Below are 22898 nucleotides of genomic sequence, written 5' to 3' on the forward strand. Positions count from 1 at the left end.
GCGCAGCCCTGGGCCCTCTGCTCGCCCCACCTGCCCGCCAACCCTGTCCAAGGTGCTCCGGGGGCAGGGCTCCTCAGTGTCTCAGGGTGGGGGCTGGGCCCTCAGTGGCCTAGGCTGGAGGTTCATGGAAGGCCATGGTTGCTTCTGCTGCTTGTTCACATCCCAGCTTAGGAGATGGTTTCCACACAGCTTCATATTCCTAGACACCACCCCCCATGGGCAGGTGGGGGCTCATCCCTCCTCGAGAACACAGGCTGGCCTGGTGACTGTGTGTAACCAGCAGGATCGGGCAGAGGTGATGCTGTGGGACTTCTGGGGCTAGGCTAGAAGGGGTGACAGATCTTCTGCCTGGCTCCTGGGGACACTCACTCTGGGAACCCAGAGGCCATGTGGTGAGGAAGCACTGGCCAACAGCTGGCCACGTGGGTGGGGACACTCTACAGTGACCCTGCTCCTGCTACCCTCTGAATACAACAGCAGGGAAACCTGAGAGGCACCCAGACCTCAAAGGAATAAAATGTGTTGCCCTGTCAGGCCAGTGAGGTTTGGGGTGGCCCAGCAAGCAAAGGCAGATGACATGCACAAGGTTCCCCAGACACTCCTGTCCTTGTGGGTCTCTGTCCCTCCGTGGGGCACTTGTGGGCCTGTCTTCTTCCCCCTAGACCACGGGGTCTCATGGGGCCCAGGAGGACAGCAGGCTAAGGCAACAGGGAATGCTGCCCCTCCTGGCCTGGCGTCCCCTGAGACGGGGCTCAGTGGTGAGGGGCATGGTGCACCTGCATGTTAGGGACCACCAGGTGCTTGGAGAGCTCAGTCCTGCTGTCGATGAGGCTGCTCCAGTCCAGCAGGTCCAGGGTGCTGCAGGAGACCGTGGGTCAGGAGAGCGGCGGCGGCTGCTCCAGCCAGCCAGGCAGGCTTACCTATGTCGCCAGTATCTGTTGGGGAGCCTGGACCCCAAACCAGCCAGAGCACCCCCAAACTCAATCCCCACAGAACCTGCCCCAGTGTTCAGTTTCAAAAGACAGATAAAATGTAAACGTCATCCTCTGTTTAACAAATGAAAACCAGAACACACACGTGTTATACAGAGGGGCAGTGGCAGCTAGGAAAACGCAGGGCCTGCGCCAAGACCACCACTGGCCACATGGGGCTTGGGGGAAGCTGGACAATGGACAGCAGGCAGAAGCACACAGTGTGCAGGCACAAAGCAGCCTGTTGCCAGCCCAGGGGCCCCAGGGACCTCAGTCCCAGCCCCCAGTACCCTAAGGAGGAAGCCAGGGGCTCTCCAGGCATTAGCTGCCCTGACCCTACACCTACCTGCCAGGAGGGGCCCAGGGACAGCTGGCACTCCTGCTGAATGGCACAGTCACGTGGCCCTGCGCCCAAGCCTGTGGGCCCTCATCCGTGGCCTCCGGGTTCCCTGTCAGCTCCTACTCTGTGCATTTCAGGGGTGTGTTTTCCTTGGCGCCGTCACCTCACAGCCCACAGACCTGAGGAGGGTGACCAGGACTGGGAGAGGCTGCAGGGACCCAGCTGGAACCACAGCTAAAAAGGGGCGGACGTCCCCACCTTCTCAGCCAGGGGCCGCTCTTACCCCGACACGCCTAGGGTCTCTGTGGTGAACCAGCTCTCAATCTCCTTCTTGGATGCAATGCCCATCTTTGCCATGCTTTCCTTGAGAAGTGAGAGGGTGTCAGTCCCCTGGCACCTGAGCCCCCCTTACTAAGACTTACTTCTCCTGCCTGTTGCTTTGTGATTGGCTCAGGCCTGATTACATGTTAGTGAGAACAGGATGCGGTTCTGGCTAGGCTGCTGATCCACAGAGGAGTCCATCCCTACAGGTCCCGATGCCTCATGCCTGTCTCTGCAGCCCCTCATCACTCTGCTCCCTGAAGAGCCCACCCCCGCCACCCTCCTGTCCAGCATGTTCTCAGCCTCCAGTCAGACTCCTTCCCAGCCAAACCCTAGCAGCTTCAGGGTGAGCCCCAGACCCTGAAGTGGCCCTAGGAGCCCATTTCAGACACAGCCCAGCCAGTCCCTCCTTGGCAGGGTGCCTCCCAGCCCCACCAGGTCCACCCACTCACACCACTAGGGAAAGGCTGCCCACCTGCAATGCCGCCACCTCCAGCCTCGAGTCCATGGCGGCCAGCCCAGCCTTCCCTTGCTCAGCGGCCATTTGGTGGAAGAACCATCTCCACTTGGTCAGAACATCTGAGAACTGCAGCTGCAAGTGCAGGCCTGGGCTGCCATCTCAGGCACATGCCCAGCTCCCTGCCCCTAGGCCCCCTGCCCCCAGGCCCCCTGCATACCCCCTGGCCCTTTTCCTGGCCCCCTCCCTGGCCCATCTGTGTACCTAGCTCCCAGCCCCAAAGGTACAGGGACATGAGCTTTCACTTAATACTCACAGCTGCCCCCAGTTCCTACAAACTCTCTCTGCACATAGATGTTTCCAGCACTTACCAGAACCTGTGGTCTCCCCAGCACAGTGAGCTTAATGGCTATGAATCCATCATCACTAGCTCTACCTGTGGGAAGCCACAGGAAGGGCCCTTAGGGTTCAGGTGGTGGGTCAAGGGTTGGGTATCAAGGACCAGGCACCTGTGCTCACTCATAACCACAGCTGCTCCTCCATACCAACCTGGGAGGTGGGAACCCTGGCTCATTGGTGTTTGCCACATGGGTCAGGAAGGCGGTGGGGAGGCCTGTGCATTCCTACCCACCCCCGACAACCACCCCCTCTCCCATGCAATCAGCACCCGGCTGCCTGAGTGGGCTCACAGAACACACGCCCTCAGAGCAGAGAGCAGGCTGGAGCATGGGGATCGCTCAACCACTGCATCTGTGGCCATCCTCTGGCTTCCGGAACGTGCCTCCGCCGAGACACCCCCAGCACTAGACAGCCAGGTGCAGGCCCGAATGGCCAGGGCCTCCCAGCGCCGCTCAGAAGGCTGCTCCTGACCATCACGCACTCCTGTTTCTTAAAGTGTTTCGAAAGTGCGAACCCCACTTTGCCATCACAGGGGGGCTGCTGAGGATGCACAGTGGGGGAGTGTGGAGCACAGTGTGACCTGGTGGCTTTCAAAAGACTACAGGACACGAAGGCCTCAGGGACCCCCCAACTACCTGCCTCCCTGGGCAGATGCCCCAGCCCTGAGGCTGTGTGCAGAGGAATTCTCCACCAAACAGGACCCAGCACCAGCTCCCCGAATGGTGCAGCCCTCGGCACATCCGTGTGCAACCAGAGACATGCCCCTGCCAGAACTGAGGGCTGTCAACCCACTGAAAGCCTTCCTGAAGGTCCACACCGGACACCTGGTACCCAGGAAAGGGGCGGGAAGTCCCCTCCTGGAGGCAAGTGGGCTCTTTGTAGAGGCGCTGGATACAGAAGTGACCCCAGTGTGACTGAAGTCTCGCCTATGGCTCCCCGGTCACCCTCCCACCTGCTCACCCCAGGTCATTCACACAACCACCAGGGATGCCCAGACAGAGAGGGAGCCCTGAGTGAGTGCTCTGGTCCAGGCCTCCCATTCACCCACCACATGTCCACCTGCTTCCCGTCGGTCCAGGCTGGGCCTGGCCAGGGGACAGCCAGCAAAGAGTGAGGCCCCACCTGAAGCCTCAATGCAGCACAGGATCGTCTCCATGTGGCTGTCACACTTGGCTTCATTAGCGTAGAAGTAGGTGCGGGCACTGATGACGCTGTCCTTGTGGTCTCCAAAGGCCGGGTGGGCCTGGTACTGCTTCTCTCTCTTACTCTCACCTGCAAATGGCCTGAGCACTAACCCGGCTCTGCACCCAGCTCCAACCTCAGGTCCAGCACCCAAGATGCCCCGCAGCTCCCCCACACTGTGCTGCCAGCTGTTTGCCAGCGCCCAGTGCCACCCAGCCCTGGACCCTCACTGCTCCCTGGAAGAGTCCTAGCCCCATGGCAGACCTGGGCCAGCAGGCAGAGCCAGACTAACTGAGGACCATGAGGATGTGCCCTGGGGCATGGATCAGAACTTGGCACAACCCCTTGTCCCCTGGGCTGGCTGTGTCCCCTCCAGGACCCAGACCATGGGGAGGGGGATGGGGGTAGAAGTGAGAGCATCTGTTGGCCACCGTTACCTCTGTCCTTCTGCTCTGCTGCTGAGGTGCAGGACCTGCAGGAAGAGAGAGGGCAAGGGTCAGGGTCATGGTGCCTTGGGCACCACTGACAGTATGAAACCATCAGGGTGAGAGAACACTAGAGGCCAAGCCCTGAACTTGACCATTGGAGGCTGTGTGAGGAGGGCTGGGTGAGCCAGGGCAGATAAGAGTGACTCACCACCCCAGGTGACCCTGTGCCTCCAGGGTCACCTCCTCTGAGCTGGGAGGGGCAGCAGCCTCCGCAGCAACCTGGCCTCCAAGCCCTGCACCCCAGAGAGGTCTAAAGGGTGAGACCTCTCCACTGTCCCCATGGGTGGAGCTGGGGGGTGGGGTTGTTCTCTCAACAGCCCAGGCACATCTGTGAAGGAGATGTGCCTCCCGCCCCTGTCCTGCCCTCCTTCCCTCCCGTCTCAGCGCTCTGAGAGGAGACAGCTGTGGAGCCAAGGAGCCAGGCAGGGCTGGTGAGAAATGGAGACGGGTAGCCACCAGCACACAAAACTCCCCAAATTGGCAAATGAGGCCCCTTGCTTCACCCTCCACCCCCACATCCAGGTATCTCCAACCACCGGGAGCCCGAGGCTGGCCTCCTGCCCCCACCTCCAGCCACCTGGCACCCTGCTTCATTCTTGTCCCTTGGGTTTCAAGCAGCAAACAGAGTTTTTCTTTTAAATTGAAAACCCTCCCATCAGACCTGAATAACACCCCAGGGCCTCATGAGGACAGGACAGTGAGGCAGCCCTGGGTCCTGGCCGCCCCACCCGACCAGCACTCGGCCACACTGGCCTCTCCACCATCCTCAGCCTCAACCTGCCTGGCCTGCCCCCACCTCCTCCTCCCAGCAGCCAAGGAGTCTGGGACTGAGCGTCATGGCTGTCTTCAGATGAAGGGAACGCTCCCCTCGCTGCCACCGGCCCAGGGATGGCACCTCCACAGCTTCATTTGTCACTGGAATTTGAACTGAAAGCCTCATCAGTCAGTCACCCAGAGAGGGCTCAGCCGCAGCCCTGCATTGGTCCCACAGCCTCCCAACCCTGGGTGAGACCCTCGGGGCAGGGCGGGGCGGGGCACCTGCAGCCAGTTCACACCCCACCAGGGAAGGGTGCTGAGTTCCCCCAGGAGCCTCCACGGCCAGATAAAGCCAGAGAAGCTGCTGAGAGGTACCTGCACCTGTGGAGGCCTCAAGTGAGTCAAGCAGCTATGGCCACTTTCACCTGGTTGCCCCCAGAACAAGCCCCAGGTGCCCATCTACCCTCTGGGAAGCCGTCCCTCTGTACAACCCCAGGGCCTGAGTCCGGGATGGCATGGGACAAAATGCCTAGGTCAAGATCCAGAGGGGCCAGGTGCTCCCCACAAAGAGGTACAGCCCATAGCCATAGGCTGGGGACAAGAATGTCTGGCAGCCACTCCTCCGGCCACTTCATGCCAAGCAGAAGCAAGTGCCTGATGTGACAGAAGAGGGTGAGGGATGTAACAGTGTTGGTCCCACACTTGACCTTCCTGCAGGAACAAGGAGCTCCCGTCCCCACCCACCACCTGAGGCCCCTGGGCAAGGACACCGATTACATCAGCCCCCCGCCCTCCAAGCTGTGGCCCAGGTACAACCAGGCAAAAGCCATCCACTACAGTGGAGACACAACACGACAGCCCATGGTGGGCACTAAGGCAGGGGCCTGACCAGCGAGGGCGGCAGCTGGCGGGCTCAGCCTGCTCTGTGGCACACAGCCCCGCTCTCTGAGAGCCAGCCACACAGTTACCTGCCTTCCAGCCCCATGCCTTCCTCCCATTGGACTGGGCCATTACCCAACAGAAAGGTTCCCAGGGCCTGAGTCACCAGATCGAGATTCAGCTGACTGATATAGCAGGCTCCAAGGACTCGCCCTTTCTCTCACCCAGCATGCTCAGTGGCAGGAAAGCTGCTGGAGACCAGATCTCTTTCCATCCCTGAACTTCCTGGGCACAGAACAGAGGAGGAGCGATTCAGAAATGGGCTGAGCAGAGGGGCCGGGGGGTGCCGCATAGCCCTGGGTCAGGTGCATGGGGAGTGGAGGCCACAGCACCATGGGGGGAAAGAGGAGAACCCCTACTGTGCACATGTGTGTGTACACACGCACACACCTGTGCATGGCCCAGGACTTGGAAGAGGGAACGAAGTACACCTGGGGGCAGGTGGCAGGAGAGAAAGAACATAGTGACCTAGGGGTCTGCAAAGGTGACAGGAAGACCCAAGCAGCCCCTCAGCCAAGTCCGAGCTCAGTTCTCAGCAGCTGCACTGCGAGATTTGTCAGCAGGACATCTTTCAGAGAGGAGCAGACAGTGAGGGGAGACCAGGCCAGCCCCTCTCACTCCAGACTCCCTGGTGAGACACAGGCCAGGCAGCAAGAGGGGCAGGAGCTCAGCCAAGACTGCGGGGGCGCTCCTGCCAGCAAGCCTGCTGCCCAGGCCTCCCCCGGCCTGGTTCCAGGCAGCACCTGGGAGACTCTGTGCACACTCATCCCAGGGCAGCTGCCACCACTCCGGGGACCAGATGCCAGATGGGCCCCAGCCAGCCCTGGGACTACGCAAACAGGACAGACACATCTGCTGTCCATACTGTCCCTGGGTGTCATTACCATCAGGGAGATACCCCAGTCCCTTTCCCCACTCCCATGGCTTTCAGCCTGCTGGGGATGCCCTGTGGGGCCCCTCTCCTGGAGTCAGGACGCTGGTCTCTGCTTTCTCATGTGTTCTGAGGAACACTGTCCCACATCCTCCCTAGATGGCCACTGTCCCCCACTTCCTGCTTCCCACCCTGAGAAGCCCTCCTGGGTCCCCTCATCACACCTTCAGGAGGCCAACTGGGCCTCCCCTGCCTTCTGATGCCTCTGTACTTTCTGTGCCTTTTACAGTGATGCCCGAGGCAGGCCCTGCCATTCCCACCTGACACTTTCATTTGGGTCCATGGTCTCCACGTCACTGCTGAGAGCAGGATCCAAGGGCATGTTTAAAGCCACCCCTGGCTAGAAACACCCAGTCAGCCAGGCAGGCATCTGAACAGTGCAGACCAGAGCCTGCAAGCCTGGTCCCACCCCTCAAGCAGCTCCTGTGGCAGCAGATCTGGGCCTGAGTCCCTGACACATGCCACAGGCATCAATGGTGGTCACCTTGTTAGGGTGGGGAGGGGCCGCTGCTCACATCCCAGAGCCCACAAGTGGCCCTCCTACAGGATGAAGGGCCCTGACCGCAGCCAGTGCAAGGGCACAGGCTCCTCAGCAAGGCGAGAAGGAAGCCAGGCAGGCCACCCTTCTCAAACCAGAGAGAATCCCGCTGTGAAGCCACCCAGCTCCCACCCTGACATAGTGGGACCCACAGCTCATTAGTTTGTCCTCAGGCAGCCACAGTCCACACTGGGAACAAAAGGGGTGCTCAGCCAGAGAACCCCGCCTCCAAGACAGCAAATCACTAGGCAGGGGCTGGGCTCCCTAGGCCAATCAGCTGCTGTGAGTCTCGGACATTCTGTTCCCAGGCCAGAAGCCCCAAGTGACTCCTGCCCCACCTTCCCCAGGCCAGAGCAAACTCCACAGCCTGAGACAGCAGGTTTTTCAGTGGTCTCCTCTGTACTTCCCCTCAGGACACTGCACCAGGAAGCAGACGGTGACCTAATTCTGACCCAGCACAGTGTTTCAGGGAAGTGCCTCCACACTCACCGCCCAGGGAACAAGCAAGGTGGTGGCCTCGGGGGAGACGCCCAGCCAGACTGCCATGCCGTTCCTGGCTGTTCTTTCCCTTCTCCATGGAGCCTGGAGCGGGGCAGGCTGCAAACCCTCCAGGCAGAGCCCACCTGCACATGGGGAAGGTGCCTCAGGGCTAGGCAGGAGTGCGGCGCTGGGGTGCCCGAAGCAGAAATGAGCAGGAAGTCGGTGCACTAGGGCAGGGGCAGCGTTTATGTGTGACTGAGCAGCCCTGGTCTCGGCCTTGAGGGCCATTCCAGTGAGTTTGTCACAGCTACTGAATTCTGCTCCCGCCAAGGAAAAGCCATCTGAGTTTCATATAAAACTCAAACCGAGTTTTCCCATGGGAAACAGGCCTAGAAAATGCATACAGATTGTAACGGCTTGCTCTTGCTGAAACTCCATCAACCTGGTCTGAAACAACAAATGTGTATTGTCTATCTTCAAGGTAATTCCAAAGCCTGTGTGAATTTTCCCAAGGACAGAGCTAATCAGCTCCTGGCCATTTCCCTCTGCACGTTATTTTCATTTTCTTTCTTTTTTTAAAAATGTTATTTATTTATCTTTAGAGGGGAAGGGAAGGAGAGAGGGAGAGAAACATAAATGTGTGGTTGCCTCTCACGTGTTTCCCGCTGGGAACTGGCCTGCAACCCAGGCATGTGCCCTGACCAGGAATCGAACCATGATCGTCTGGTTCGCAGGCCCGCGCTCAATCCACTGAGCCACACCAGCCAGGGCAATTTTCATTTTCTTGATTGTACCTAAAATGTAGACAATAATCTTCTGTGTAATGGATAATAAATCTTTCTCTGATGTAAGACCCCAGGAAAACAATGAAAGCCTGTCTAGGCAAGGGTCGAAGGGCTTCCCTCTTGAGAGGGTGGCTGAGGGATTCATATGCAATCTCCCCTTGAGAGAGAAGTTGTGCCCTTCCCTTTTTCTCCACAGGAATGTGGATGCCTGTGCACTCATTCTCGCTGTCAGGCACCAAAGGCAGGCTCTGCTGGACAGGTCCACCAAAGATGCTTCCTTTTTTCTTTTTTTGATTAGGTTCCATGCATTTCTTCCTATGTGACCTGTTAAACTTTGTTAAAAGTGCATTTCTTACTATGTGACTATGGGTGACTCATACATACTTCAATTTTATTATCTTTAAAATGAAAAAGGTGATAGAAACTTACCCCTTGGTGAGAATTAATTAGCACATGGTGTGTGTGAAGGGGCTTTGTGAAGTACAGAGTACACTGTAAGTGTCACGTCTTGCTTTGACTTCAGGCCCAGTGAGTCTAGAAATGGAGAAGGAGCCACTGAAAAAACAGCTGTGCAAAGGTCACCCTTGTGTTCCAATCTCTCAGGCTCATAGCATCTTGATGGTCAGTGCTCAGAAGCACTAATGGGTTGCCTGGGTCTAGAAATAAGTCTGGTGATGTGACTATTAGTGACTGAAATCTTGGCTCACCAGGGGAAATTGTACTGCTGCTGATAACCTAAACCAGACAACAATGTTACTGGAAAAAATATGTATAACAATATCCTTCATGAATTTACATGCAAAAATTTGATTGGAAAAACTGGCCAAAAAAATCCAACAGAACACAAAAGTAGTTTTAAATGATTTTGAAGTAGAGTTTGACCCTAGGAACGTAAGGTTTGCTTCATATTGAAAAATTTGTTAATGTCCTGTGTAAAGAAGATAGAAAAATCTCAAGTAAACCACCTAAGCCTACATCTACAAGAACTAGAGGAACAATGATAGACAGAGGCCAGAGCAAAGAGTAGGAAGGAAATAATCAAGATCAGGGCAGAATTAAAGGACACACAGACTGAAAGAACAATTCAAAGCATCAGGAGACCCAGTATCTGGTTCTTTGAAAAGCCATGTAAAATTGACAAGCTTTTAACCAGACTCACCAAGAAAAAGAGAGAGGACCCAAATAAATAAAATCCGAAATGAAAGAGGAGAAGTTACAGCCAATACCACAGAAATACAAAAGATTGTAAGAAATTACTATGAACAACTACATGCCAAGAAATGGGACAACCTGGGTGAAATGGAGAAATTTCTTGAAACATACAATCTTCCAAAACTGGATCAAGAAGAAGCAGAAAGCCTGAACGGACTGATAACACCTAGTGACATTGAAGCAGTAATCAAATAACTCCAGGCACACAAAGCCCTGGACCACTGGGCTTCACAATTGAATTTTACTAAATATTCAAAGAAGAAATAACTCTCACTTCTAAAACTATTCCAAAAAATTCAAGACGAGGCAAAACTCCAAAACCCTTTTTACGGGGCCAGTATCGTTCTAATTCCAAAACCAGGAAAAGACTCAACAAAGAAATGAAACTACAGGCAATATCACTGATGAACATAGATGCTTAAATCCTCAACAATACACTGCATGTCTGAATTCAGAAATATGTTCAAAAGATCATTCACCAGGGTCATGTGGGATTCATCCCAGGGATGCAAGGATGGTAAAACATTCACAAATCAATAAACATAATACTCCATATAAATAAAATGAAGGACAAAAATCACATGATCAGATCAATAGACACTGAAAAGGCTTTTGATAAAATCCAGCATCCATTTATCACAAAAACACTGAGCAAAGTGGGACTAGAGGATGGATACCTCAACATAATAAAAGCCACATACAAGAAACCTACAGCCAACATTATACCCAATGGGAAAAAACTAAAAGCTTTTCCTTTAAGATCAGCAACAAGACAAGGGTGTCCACTTATACCACTCCTACTCAACATAGTACTGGAAGTTCTAGCCACAGTGATCAGACAAGAAAATGAACTAAAAGGCATCCACATTTGAAAGGAGGATGTAAAACTGTTATTACTGTTGATAACATAATAGTGTACATAGAAAACCCTACACTCTCCACCCTAAAACTACCTGACCCTTTCAGTGAATTTGAAAAAGTAGTAGGATTCAAGGTGAATATTCAGAAATAGATGGCTTTCTTGTACACCAACAATGAAATATCAGAAAGAGAAACTGGGGTTGGAATCCCATTTACTAAAGCAAGAAGAAAATAAAGTACCTAGGGATAAATTTAACCAAGGAGGTAAAACACCTGAAACAAAATAACTTAATCAAGAAGACTGATTTCTGTTTCTCTCTGCTTGTATAGGACCATGTCAACCATCAAAACAGCTTTAGAGAAGCCTTGGTTTGCTTGAAATGAACCATTGAGGCATTGGAATTGAAGGTCCCATGGATACCACCTCTGAAGAGTCAAGGATCTCAGAAGTTTTCCTGGTATTGCACCATGCTTACAAGAACCCTCTGGGATTCTGAAATAAACTGAACATTGTACTGAGTCCCCGAGGTCTTCTTTGACCTGGGGTCCTAAGGAAAACATACTTGTGGTGCTTACTTTAGTTTCTTGGTAATGAAATGTTTTTCTCTATTTCTTCAACATGTGCAGCAGGATCGAGAACAGGAACTGGGATTCATTAGTGTCACCAGGGCAGTGGACAGTTCTCCATGCAAACAGGCAGATGAGGCACCATCTCAACTGAGCTTTAGTGTGGGGAGGGCAACTTCTCACTGCTGTATGTGTACACACTAAGACACACACACACACACACACACGCAGGCCCATATGCAGTGGTTTCACTGCAACGTTGCAGGGTCATCCCAGCTGAGCTTTGTGGACTTCTCCTCAGTTGGATGAGCCCTTATGCTGGAGGCAACTTTCACCCATCAACAGATATTAGGATGGTTGAAGCCACATGGGGACCATAAATACAAAGATGCAGGAACAAGGAGATGCCATCTCAACTCTAAGTTCCACACCTTCCTGTTCAAACAACACTCTCGGGAGTGAGTTGTTTTTCTCTATGTGTGTGAGGAAGTCTTTTCCTTTTCCCTTCCAGACTGTCCCAGAGGAGGATGGTTGCAGATAACACTTCCTCTGTTGACAGAGTTTATCCATGCAGGCTTAACGGACCAGCCAGGACTCCAGGTCCCTCTTTTCCCCTTGTTTCTAGGATTCCATGTGGTCACCATGGTGGGGAACTTGGGCTTGATAATACTGATTGGGCTGAACTCTCACCTGCACACCCCCATGTACTTTTCCTCTTCCACTTGTCATTCATTGACATCAGTTACTCCTCTGCCATCACCCCCAAAATGCTGATGAGTTTTGTCTCAAAGAACATCATCTCCTACACAGGGTGTATGAATCAGCTGTTTTTCTTCTGTTTCTTTGTTTTTTCTGAATGCTTCATCCTGTCAGCAATGGCATTTGATTCCTATGTGGCCATCTGTAAACCACTGTTGTACACGGTCACCATGTCTCCTCAGGTGTGTTTATTTCTTTTGCTAGGTGCCTACGGGATGGGAATTTTGGGGGCTATAGTGCACACAGGTAATATAGTGTTTCTGTACTTTTGTGCAGAAAACCTTCTCAATCATTATATGTGTGACTTCCTCCCCTCCTTGAGCTCTCCTGCAATAGGTCTTACATGAATACTCTGGTGTTCTTTACTGTTGTGGCCATTGACATTGGGGTGCCAATTGTGACCATTTTTTTCTCTTATGGCTTCATTCTTTCTAGCATTTTTAACATTAGTTCTACTGAAGGCAGACCCAAAGCTTTTAGTACCTGCAGTTCTCACATAATTGCAGTTTCCTTTACTTTGGCTCAGGAGCTTTTGTGTACCTTAAATCACCTTCTATTTTACCCGTTGACAAGGGCAAAATCTGCACTCTGTTCTATACCATTGTGGTGCCCATGTTGAATCCACTAATCTAAAGCCTGAGGAACAAGGATGTCAAATTAGCCATGAACAAAACCTTGGGAAGAATAACTTTCTCTTGACAGGAATTGTAAATTGAGAAAAGGAATGAGAATTTTTAAATTAGAGTGTTGTTATTATTTTATCATCATCATCAATGAGAAATTGAACCATCGTGCTTTCATATTCTATATTTAAGGGAAATTTTAACTCTTTTCCAAATGCATTTATTCTCTATCACCAAACCCCAACTCTTCCTTTTATATTTTATTATAATAGTCTTGGGAATCACACCATATGCAATATTGAATGGGGTATCAGAATCATTTCATCTAGTCCAAAAATATAAAAAGTACCTTGTGGCAGAGCCAGGACTGAAATTCCAGCTCGAATCTCAATTCAGTTTGTTTTCCTTTATGCCATGGTTTCTTGCTTCATCTCTTTCTTGGAGGATGTCATTTCACATGTTAGTTGACCTAGTACATCTAAATTAAAAATGGATCAACAGTAATTTCATTGTACTTGCACAACATAATTTTAATACATCACATTTTGCAAGAGAATAGGAGGTGAAAAACTTTGTTGAGTAGATGATGGCAAAATGTAGTGTGTAAATGGGTAGTGTGTTAGGTTTCTCACAAAAAAGGGGGAATCAAGAAACATCCCCCAGAAAGTTAACTATGCTAGCAATATATAACTTTATATTTCTTTATGTCACAATTTTTTGAATTGTGATAATAATCTGAAATCACCCATAGACAAACACTTTATACAAAAAAGGCCTACAGGTCCATAACCTCTGATCTTATAAAAAGACCCATAGGGGAAGGAAATTGTGAAGACCCGGTTGAGCTAGTAACATGGGGAAGAGGATATGCTTGTGGTTCAATTCCCTCAGGTCCACCACTGTGGCTCCCAGCAAAAACAGTAAAAGTGTACCATACCAGACCCACCACAGCAACAGATGTGGCAGCTCATCAGGATTAGACAGCTCCAAGAGAAAGCAGACTGACTGAAGGAGCAGATGAAGCAGATGTCCCCAAGAACCATGGCAGAAGCATCCCAACACTAGAAAACAGAGACTCATAGGAGCAACTCCCCAGATCAACCTCAGGGAGGAATTTGGGGTGACCTAAAAACCCTTAAGACAAGAGCTCAGCAGATTATCCAACAAGTGTGAGTCAGGGATGCTCCAAAGAACAGGTTCCTAGCTTATTTTTCAGTTGCTTTTTCAAATTTCACCAAGGTAGCCCTAATCTTGGGCCTGCTCACCTGCCATGGAGAGCTAGGTTTAGCCTCTGAAACTGAACATATATCTTGGAGGTAGGTTATAGACCCACCTATGTTTAACCTCCATACTTGGTGGAACCCTGAGCCTCCTTTTACCTAGTAATGATACTCAGTGGACCAGAGGCACCTGGCTCCCTCTGGATGGACCCCTAGATGAAAAGCATCATTGTCTGTTCACTCTGGAAGGCACTGTATATGGCTCTAACCATTTGCCTGCTTGCTTTCCTTTGTTAACCAATACCCTCTACTTGCCTATTATGTCTAAGTGGTATGCTCATGCAATAACTAATTATACCATTCAGCAGTCTCTGCCTGCAGTAAATCTTTCCTTAATTGGACCAATAGGATTTATAGGAGAAAGGCAAGGAGATAGTACCAAAGCACTGAATCCTCCTTTATGTCAAATAGATGGTGGATCAACCAAGCCAGTCACTTGGAAAGTATGCTGTGAACAAACACCATCATTAATCAATATCACTAGCAGCCCTCTAGTAGTAGACAACTGGGGTGCAAAGTAGAAGACTTATGCCATAGTAGGCTCGGCAATTATAAACTCTATGCCCCTCACAGTGTATAATAAACTTAGTTGGCATAGAGGACAGGCAGGAGCCCCTATTCTCAGAATAAATGGTCCTACTCATACTAGCTCAAGGCATACTTCTACTTGGAAGCTGGGGCTCGCTTTTGTTGACCGTCAGACAGGACAATTTCAACTCATCTGAAAGAAGGACAATGCCTTTGGTTACTTTAACACTTGGAATATTACATGTACCTGGGTTACTGTATGTACTTCTCATCCTTATCTATTTGTAGCCATCCCTGGTGTACCTCGACTTGTGTATAATGAGACCTCTACTCTATATACTGTTCCCACTACTCCTGGCACTATATATACCAGCTGTTTAACACCTGCAAATGTCACTCAGTTGAATCTCACCACCATATTTGTCATTTGCCAACAGGCCCAGGCCTGGGTTCCTGTAAACCTTGCCCCAGAGTGGGCTGATCCAGGAGGATTAAGCGCACTCAGTAAGTCCCTCACCTATGTCAGAACCCCCCAATTCATAGGCATGCCTATTGCCTCCATAGTTTCTGCTATGTTAATAATAGGGGCCATGACTACTGCATCTGTAACCCTTACTGAATCCATTCAAACCGTGCATGTGGTTGATGTTCTTCTCACTAATACTACTCGGTAAATGATTCAACAAAGCCAAATTGATCAGGAAATTCTTACTCCACTCTGCCACAGAATCGGCCATTGTCTGGCTTGGAGAGCTACAGGATGCTCTCATCTTAAGGCAACAGCTTACTTGTAGTCCTGGTTTTTCTAAACTCTGTGTTACTCCATTAAGGTAGAATTCCAGTCAGCATTCCTGGTCAGATATTTGTCATCAACTTCGGGAAATGTTTTCTACCAACCTGAAAGGACAAATTCATCAACTTCAGCTTGAACTCCACCAGCACCTCAGGGAAATCAAATATTTAACTGAACAAAAGGTGTTCCATACTGTGAACAATAATCTATAATGGATAAACACTAAGAACTGGTGTGATGGAGTGAGTTTACAAGTTTGGGTAATTGCAGCCCTTGGGTACCTCCTTGTTTTAATCCTTATTTGCACTTTATGATGTATATGAAAGTGTTTTTCTCGTGATCACATTAAAAAACAGCAAGTAGTAGGTTTCAAAGGCCCAATAGCTTCAGTTGGTTTAACAAAAAAGGAGGGGGAGATGTTGGGAACCCCCTGCCTGGTTTCAGGAGTTGTAACTGCCCCCCATGAATAAGGCTGAGTGAGTGACCTTCAGACTGTGAGCCACTGAGGAGACAAAGCTTATCTTTCTGGCAGGAGCACTGCTTCTGCCTCATCCATCTCTGGCCCCCAATGCTTGGTTGGTAAGTCAATGATGGGTACAACCCCTCGGGGGGGGGGCAACCTAAGCCAGACATGATCACTCAGGAGGCCCTCAATGAAGAACTTTGAGGGCTGCAGCAAAGAGGGAATGATGGACCCTCACCCCCCAGCTATTCTGACATAGTCTGTGTCCCCATTTCTGTCTGGGAGAAGCACTTCCTGGCTCTCACCCACTTAAGCCTAAAAACCTATGATGGGGAAGGTGGTGCAGCCCTCTGCCAGCTAGAGTGGGTTCCGGGGTCATCCACCATAAGAAAGAATTCCTAAAGTCCTGTGAAGCCTGCATTCCTAAAAGTGCTTTTCTTTGTATGATAAGGGTCTGAGCAGGAAATGAGTATGTCTCCTAAATTTTTTGCAACCCCCTTACCTCACCCACACTGACTCAGTTTAATCCCTCAGATTTCTTTGAAATGTTATCTGGTGTTTGATCCTTGCCACCTGACATTGATTGATGAGCTTTGCCTGTATTCCTGTGTGTTAGGAATCTAATAAAAGCCATTGAGGAAGGGGCTCTTGGTCTTTCTCCTTCAAGAGATTGACCACCTGTGCTCCACAAGCAGATCATGTCTTGGTAGTATTATTTTCATCTGTGGTGGACAGGGGGACTTTTGCGCATCCTCCACCACAACAAAATAGACAGGGAGAGGTTAAAAATACTATGGGAAATGGAGAAGCCAAAGAACTTAAATGTACATTCTTGAATATGAACTAAGGTGGAGGAATGATGGTGAGAGGGGAATACAGGGTATAGAAGAATAAAGGAGAGAAAAAATTAGAACAACTGTGATAGCATAATCAATAAAATATACATATTTTAAAAAGAATCCAAAGAAATAAAGAGCTTTCTAGATGAGAAAATACTAAAAGATTTTATCACCACCAAACCACTATTACAAGAATAATTAAAGGGTCTTCTTTAAGAAGAAAGAAGGAAAAAGACTAAAATATGATGAATAAAATGGCATTAAATACATATCTATCAACAATTAATAAATTGACCTATTAGGGATTTAGCTTTTGTGAACTAATTTTCCAGGGAGAAGGCATGACTTCTTATTTTTTCTTTTTAAATTTTTATTTGTATTTAATTTTTGTTCAAGTACAGTTTGCTGTCTTATGTTCCCAGCCCTGCCCCCCCAGTGGTCCCCACTTCCCACCCATTTCTGCCCCCCACCTTATTGTCCATGTATCCCTTATACTTGTTCATGTGAGTCCATCCCCTTTTCCCTTATGATTTTCTCCCCTTTCCCCTCTGGACCCTGTCAGCCTGTTCCGTATTTGAGTGTCATTGGTCACATTTTGCTTGCTTGTTTGTTTTGTTGTTTAGATTCCTGTTAAAGGTGATATCATATGGTATTTGTCTTTCACTGCCTGGCTTATTTCGCTCAGCAAAATGCTTTCCAGTTCCATTCATGCTGTTGCAAAGGGTAGGAGCTCCTTCTTCCTTTCTGCAGCATAGAATTCCATTGTGTAAATGTACCATAGCTTTATGATGCAGTCATTTACCGATGGGCATCTAGGTTGCTTCCAACTCTTGGCTATTGTAAATTGTGCTGCTATGAACATCAGGGTGCATAGGTTTTTTTGGATAGGTGTTTCAGGGTTCTTATGATATACTCCTAATAGTGGAATTGCTGGGTCAAAAGGCACGTTCATTTCTAGTTTTCTTAGAAAATTCCATACTGTTTTCCATAGTGGTTGTGCCAGCAGCATGACATCTTTAGTTAGAATCAATTTGACTTTTTACCAAGAAAGTGGGAAATGTGTCCTTTATTAGAGGAGGGAATATAGGAAGGGAAAATTTTTGAAAAATGAAAGTGCTATAATTTTGTAATGTGTGGAATTTTAGTTGTCTGCTGGGTGGTCACATGTGGATAGAAGTAGAGATTTGAAAGGAATCATTAGAGGGTAATTCAAGACATGGGAGTGAGCAAGGTCCTTCAGAAGCTCATTGAAGTTGTTTTCACATGAAGGCCTCTCACCTGCAATCTCCTCAGTTCTCTGGCCAGGTGCGTGCTTTTTATTAAATCTGAGAATACTGTGATCTGTAGGGATTGGTTTGGTACCATACTTGTGCAACTCTGATTATCTACCATAAAGCTGAGACCTAATGCATATATGTGAGACATATATGCAAAGGTTTTATTGTATGTAATACTTCACATACCCAATGATGTGGCATGTGTAACATGTAGTTTAAATTAGAAATAAAGAAGGAAGCCATTTTCCAGAGATTCAAGTTTTGGAAAGGCAACAGTACCGCACAGATGGAAAGACAAAGTAGCTTTTTTTGTACTCTTCTAGTTTGCAACAAGTCATCAGGTAACGTGGCTTTATACAAGCCCTGCTTATGGTGAATTAGGAAATGAGTTTGTCATGGAAACTCTCTGAAGCCAAAAAATCCCCCTGGACCTTTCAGAGAACCCACACCGTCTTCTTTGCTCTTGGTTATCAAATACAGCTTACTTTAATTTCATTTTAATGAGTTATTTTTCTTCTTTTGTTTAGTGAAATTGACAACAGCCATGGAGATCCATTAGATTACTCTGGGCAGTGGACAATTCTCAGTGTACACAGACTAAATAAAAAGATGAGGCACCATCACTACTGTGCCTTAACCAGGGCAGAACAACTCCTCACTGCAGTATGTGTAACACTCAGACACACATACAGGCCTGGGTGAAATGGTTGTAGTTGCACTCACCTGGAGGAAGATGGGTTTTGCTTTTGTGTTTTGATTTCCTAACTTCCCTGAGAAGACCTGCCATAACACAGTATCAAAACCTATCTAATCCACCAGCTACAAAAGGCTTTCATTCTTAATATATTCAAGACCTGGGTAAGGAGAGTAGACTGCAAGTTGATATACAAAATTTTATTTCTTCTTATATAAATGAAATGTTTTGGAGGCAATTTGACAGAGTGTTCAGTTTACACTAGCCAAAACTTCTACCCAGACACACAAGGGTGCTGTAGATAACATACATTAAGGACCCATGTTTCCTTAAGGAGATCAGCAAGGTTCTTGAATCTACAAGGTATGTGTGCTCCTCACTTTTAAAGTGGAGATTAATAGGACAACCTATGAGGTTTTTTTGAGAAATAAACACGGTAAAATTATTTATGCATTACTTTGGATTCTTCAGTTGAGGGTGCTGACTCAGATACAGTGTCTGGTATACAGTAAGTGCTCAATAAATGGACAAAATAAAAGACTTATTTTCCCCATGGTGCTTTGTTCTTAATTGTGCTTAGAAAGATGTAACCTGAATGAAAGGAAAGGCCATTAAAAGCCCCGTCAGGCATCTGAAGGGCATAAACAAACATTTCTTCTTCCTTAGGGAGCAAGGATCCTGAGAGAGCCCCTGTGTCTAGGTCACTGTGATCCCGAATCAAGAATAACACTGTATGGACCTTATAAAGGTGCTCTCCCATCCCTGGAAGCTGGACTGGAGACTGGGAACAAAGGAGGTCAGAGACCATGTTCTTCAGCTGAACAGGAGAACCAAGACAAACTAAAGGCTTTGAATTTTAAAGGAGAGAGGCAGAAGCAGAGCAGTCTGAGCTCTGAGGTATCCTCTTCTTGTCACCAGGGCCACCTGAATCTCCATGAGAGAAATGGGTGGGAGCCAGCAGAGTCCAGCACTGTGACTGCAGTTGGAAGGAGGGTGAGTGCCTGCCTGATGTGGTCTGTGCTGTAGCACAGTGGATAGGGTGAGAAGCCCAAACCCCGGAGCCAGAGAGCCTGAGTTCCCCTTCTGCTGCCAATTAGAAGGTCTGGGTTTGTGTCCAGTGTCCTCATCTGTTCAATGGGTTTAATCAAAATGCACCAGACCACTTAGAACAGTACCACTAGCATTCTTAGTGGTCGGCAAATGTTCCTATTTTCTTAGGTTTAGTTAATAACTTTACCTTATTGCAGCAGTATTATTTTCACATAATATTTCCACATCCATTCCTGCTACAGACTCAGGGCAACACAGCCTCATCTTCCTGTTCTGACCAGCACTGACCAAAAGTGGAAGGTCTAGGGCAAGTGGCTTCTGCTTCCCAACAGTACTACAGAGAAGGACCCAACTCACACAAAACTTGGTCCAGGGCTGCAGAGGGCAGGCAGTGCCAGAAGAGTGTCACCACTGCAAGGTTGCAGGCTCATCCCAGCTGAGCTTTGTGGACTTCTCCTCAGTTGGATGAGCCCTTACTCTGGAGGCAGCCTTCACCCACCAACAGATACTAGGATGGTTGATGCCACGTGGGGACCATAAAAACAGAGATGCAGGAACAAGGAGATGCCATCTCAACTCTAAGTTCCACTCTCAGAAATGGGTTGTTTTTCTCTCTATATATGAGCTACTCTTTTCTTTTTCCCTCCCGGACTATCCCAGAGGAGGATGGCTGCAGATAACTCCTCCTCTGTGACAGAGTTTATCCTTGCAGGATTAACGGGCCAGCCAGGACTCCAGCTCCCTCTCTTCTTTCTGTTTCTAGGCTTCTATGTGGTCACCATGGTGGGGAACATGGGCTTGATAATACTGATTGGGCTGAACTCTCACCTGCACACCCCCATGTACTTTTTCCTCTTCAACTTGTCCTTAATTGACTTCAGTTACTCCTCTGCCATCATCCCCAAAATGCTGATGAGTTTTGTCTCAAAGAAGAACATCATCTCCTACACAGGATGTATGACTCAGCTCTTTTTCTTCTGTTTCTTTGCCATTTCTGAATGCTTCATCCTGTCAGCAATGGCATATGACCGCTATGTGGCCATCTGTAAACCACTGTTGTACACACTCACCATGTCTCCTCAGGTGTGTTTATTTCTTTTGCTAGGTGCCTACGGGATGGGAATTTTGTGGGCTATAGCGCATACAGGTAATATACTGTTTCTGACCTTTTGTGGAGAAAACCTTCTCAATCATTATATGTGTGACATACTTCCCCTCCTTGAGCTCTCCTGCAATAGCTCTTACGTGAACATTCTGGCAGTCTTTATTTTTGTGGCCTTTGTCATTGGAGCATCTTTTTTGACCATTTTTCTCTCTTACGGCTTCATTCTTTCCAGCATTTTCCACATTAGTTCTACTGAGGGCAGATCCAAAGCCTTTAGTACCTGCAGTTCTCACATAATTGCACTTTCCCTGTTCTTTGGCTCAGGAGCTTTTGCATACCTTAAACCACCTTCTATTATACCCCTTGACCAGGACAAAGTCTGCACTCTGTTCTATACCACTGTGGTGCCCATGTTGAACCCACTAATCTACAGCCTGAGGAACAAGGATGTCAAATTAGCCATGAAGAAAACCTTGGGCAGAATAACTTTCTTTTGAAAGGAATTTGAAATTGAGAAAACAAATGAGAATTTTAAAATTAGAGTGTTGTTATTATGTTATCATCATCATCATTAAGGAATTCGATCTTCATGCTTTTGTATTCTATATTTAAAGGAAATGTTAACTCTTTCCCAAATGGATTTATTCTCTCTCACTATCACCACAACTCTTCCTACTTTATTTTATAAAAATAGTTTTTGCAATTATACAGTATGCAGTATTGAATGGGGCTTCAGAATCATTTCATCTAGTCCAAAAATATAAAAAACTACCTGGTGGCAGAGCCAGGACTGAAATTCCAGCTTGAATTTCAATTCAGTTTGTTTTCCATTATGCCATGTTTTTTGCCTCATCTTTTTCTTGGAAGATGCCATTTCACATGTTAGTTGACCTAGTACATCTAAAGTAAAAATGGATTGAGAGTAATTTCATGCTCCTTGCACAACATAATTTTAATACATCACATTTTGCAATAGAATAGGTGAAAAATTTTGTTGATTAGGTCTTGGCAAAATGACAACATCACTGTCTGATAATTTTTTTAGTTTGTAAATAGGTAGTGTGTTAAGTTTCCCAGAAGGCAAGTGTAGTGACCACTGACTCTATGAGTGGAGCACTGGGCACATGGGTTAGGGAATTACGACTTACAGAGAAGATAAATGGAATTTTGAAGTGTAGAAAGATGCTGAGTGGAGGCATCATATTATTCCAAGGCTGAGACAGCATTTGGAGTCTCATTTCAAGGGTTATCTTGGTTGTGGTCCAAGGTCACATGGAGCTCTGCTATCTGATCTGGTAGTTACCTGTCATGTAGTGTATTGAGCAACTGAGATGTGGACATCCAAATTGAGACATACTGTAAGTGGGCAAAGTAAGTGTGATACACACACCCAATCTCTGAAGAATATGAAAAACAATTTCACGGATACTTTTCTGCTTGTTCAAATGATAACATTTTGAATATGTTGTGTTAAATAAAATATGTCATTAAAATGAATGTATCTGTTTATTTTTAAGGTACCTACTAAAAGTTTAGAATTTACAGGTGGCTCACATTATATTTCCATTGGATAACACTGGTCTAGAGGATGTAACAGAGCACTAGCTGGCCCCAGGTGCATGTTCACCTTACAGGCAGCACCAAGCTGCTGCTTATGAGGAGAGGCAATTGCTATGGAATTTTCAGGTATTGCAGATAGCCTTGATATTCTAATAATAGAGGCACATGGATAAGAAATGGTGATCTCAGGATAAGTTCATAAACCCACCATATTATGAAATGGGAAATAGAGCTTTATTTTTAAAATTCAAAGAACTATTTTTGCCTAAACTCAATGTTATTGCTAAAACTTCTTGAGAAGCAATGACAAATGAAATGCTGGGCAAAATATTTTGACTTACAGGGCTGTTCCTGAGGAAATTCCATTCCATTAGGATGTAGAGGAAATTTGAATAACTGTTGAGTTCTGCCTTTTGATTCTGTTCAATGCTGCCCCCCAAAAAGTATAATCTTATAAAGGGAGGATTGAGATGAGATGAAATACAGGGTCCAGCAGAACTAGTGCCACTGAGTGTGGTTGGTAGGGGACATGACTGTCTCACATGAGATGGACAGCAATGTGAACATTTTGTCATAGGGTATGGTGGAGTGTGAAATTGTTATGTTACAGAATTATATACTCACTATTTTAAAATTAAAATTTTTATGTAATAAAAGGGGCATTATTTGTGCTGGAACCTCTGGGTGCCTGAACTTAGGG

The 22898-nt window shown here is 47.9% G+C and overlaps 2 protein-coding genes across 2 annotated transcripts; one reads left to right on the top strand and one right to left on the bottom strand.

The window, feature by feature from the left end:
- Window positions 1–622: 622 nt before the first annotated feature.
- LOC118992745 (proline dehydrogenase 1, mitochondrial-like) lies at window positions 623–4369 on the bottom strand. Its single transcript, XM_037054707.1, has 6 exons — window positions 4108–4369; window positions 3611–3760; window positions 2461–2525; window positions 2108–2224; window positions 1595–1674; window positions 623–858 (listed from the first exon to the last, which is right to left on the bottom strand). Exons 1-6 carry the CDS (start codon window positions 4208–4210, stop codon window positions 753–755), a joined length of 621 nt encoding a protein of 206 aa, XP_036910602.1. The 5' UTR covers window positions 4211–4369; the 3' UTR covers window positions 623–752.
- A 15821-nt stretch (window positions 4370–20190) lies between these two features.
- Window positions 20191–21137, top strand: LOC118992746 (olfactory receptor 8B12-like). Its single transcript, XM_037054708.1, has one exon. The coding sequence runs from the start codon at window positions 20200–20202 to the stop codon at window positions 21133–21135; it is 936 nt and encodes a 311-aa protein (XP_036910603.1). The 5' UTR covers window positions 20191–20199; the 3' UTR covers window positions 21136–21137.
- The last annotated feature ends 1761 nt before the right edge of the window (window positions 21138–22898 follow it).

Source organism: Sturnira hondurensis, unplaced genomic scaffold (assembly GCF_014824575.4).
Source record: "Sturnira hondurensis isolate 20B ecotype Veracruz unplaced genomic scaffold, ASM1482457v3 Scaffold0008364, whole genome shotgun sequence".
NCBI lineage: Eukaryota > Metazoa > Chordata > Mammalia > Chiroptera > Phyllostomidae > Sturnira > Sturnira hondurensis.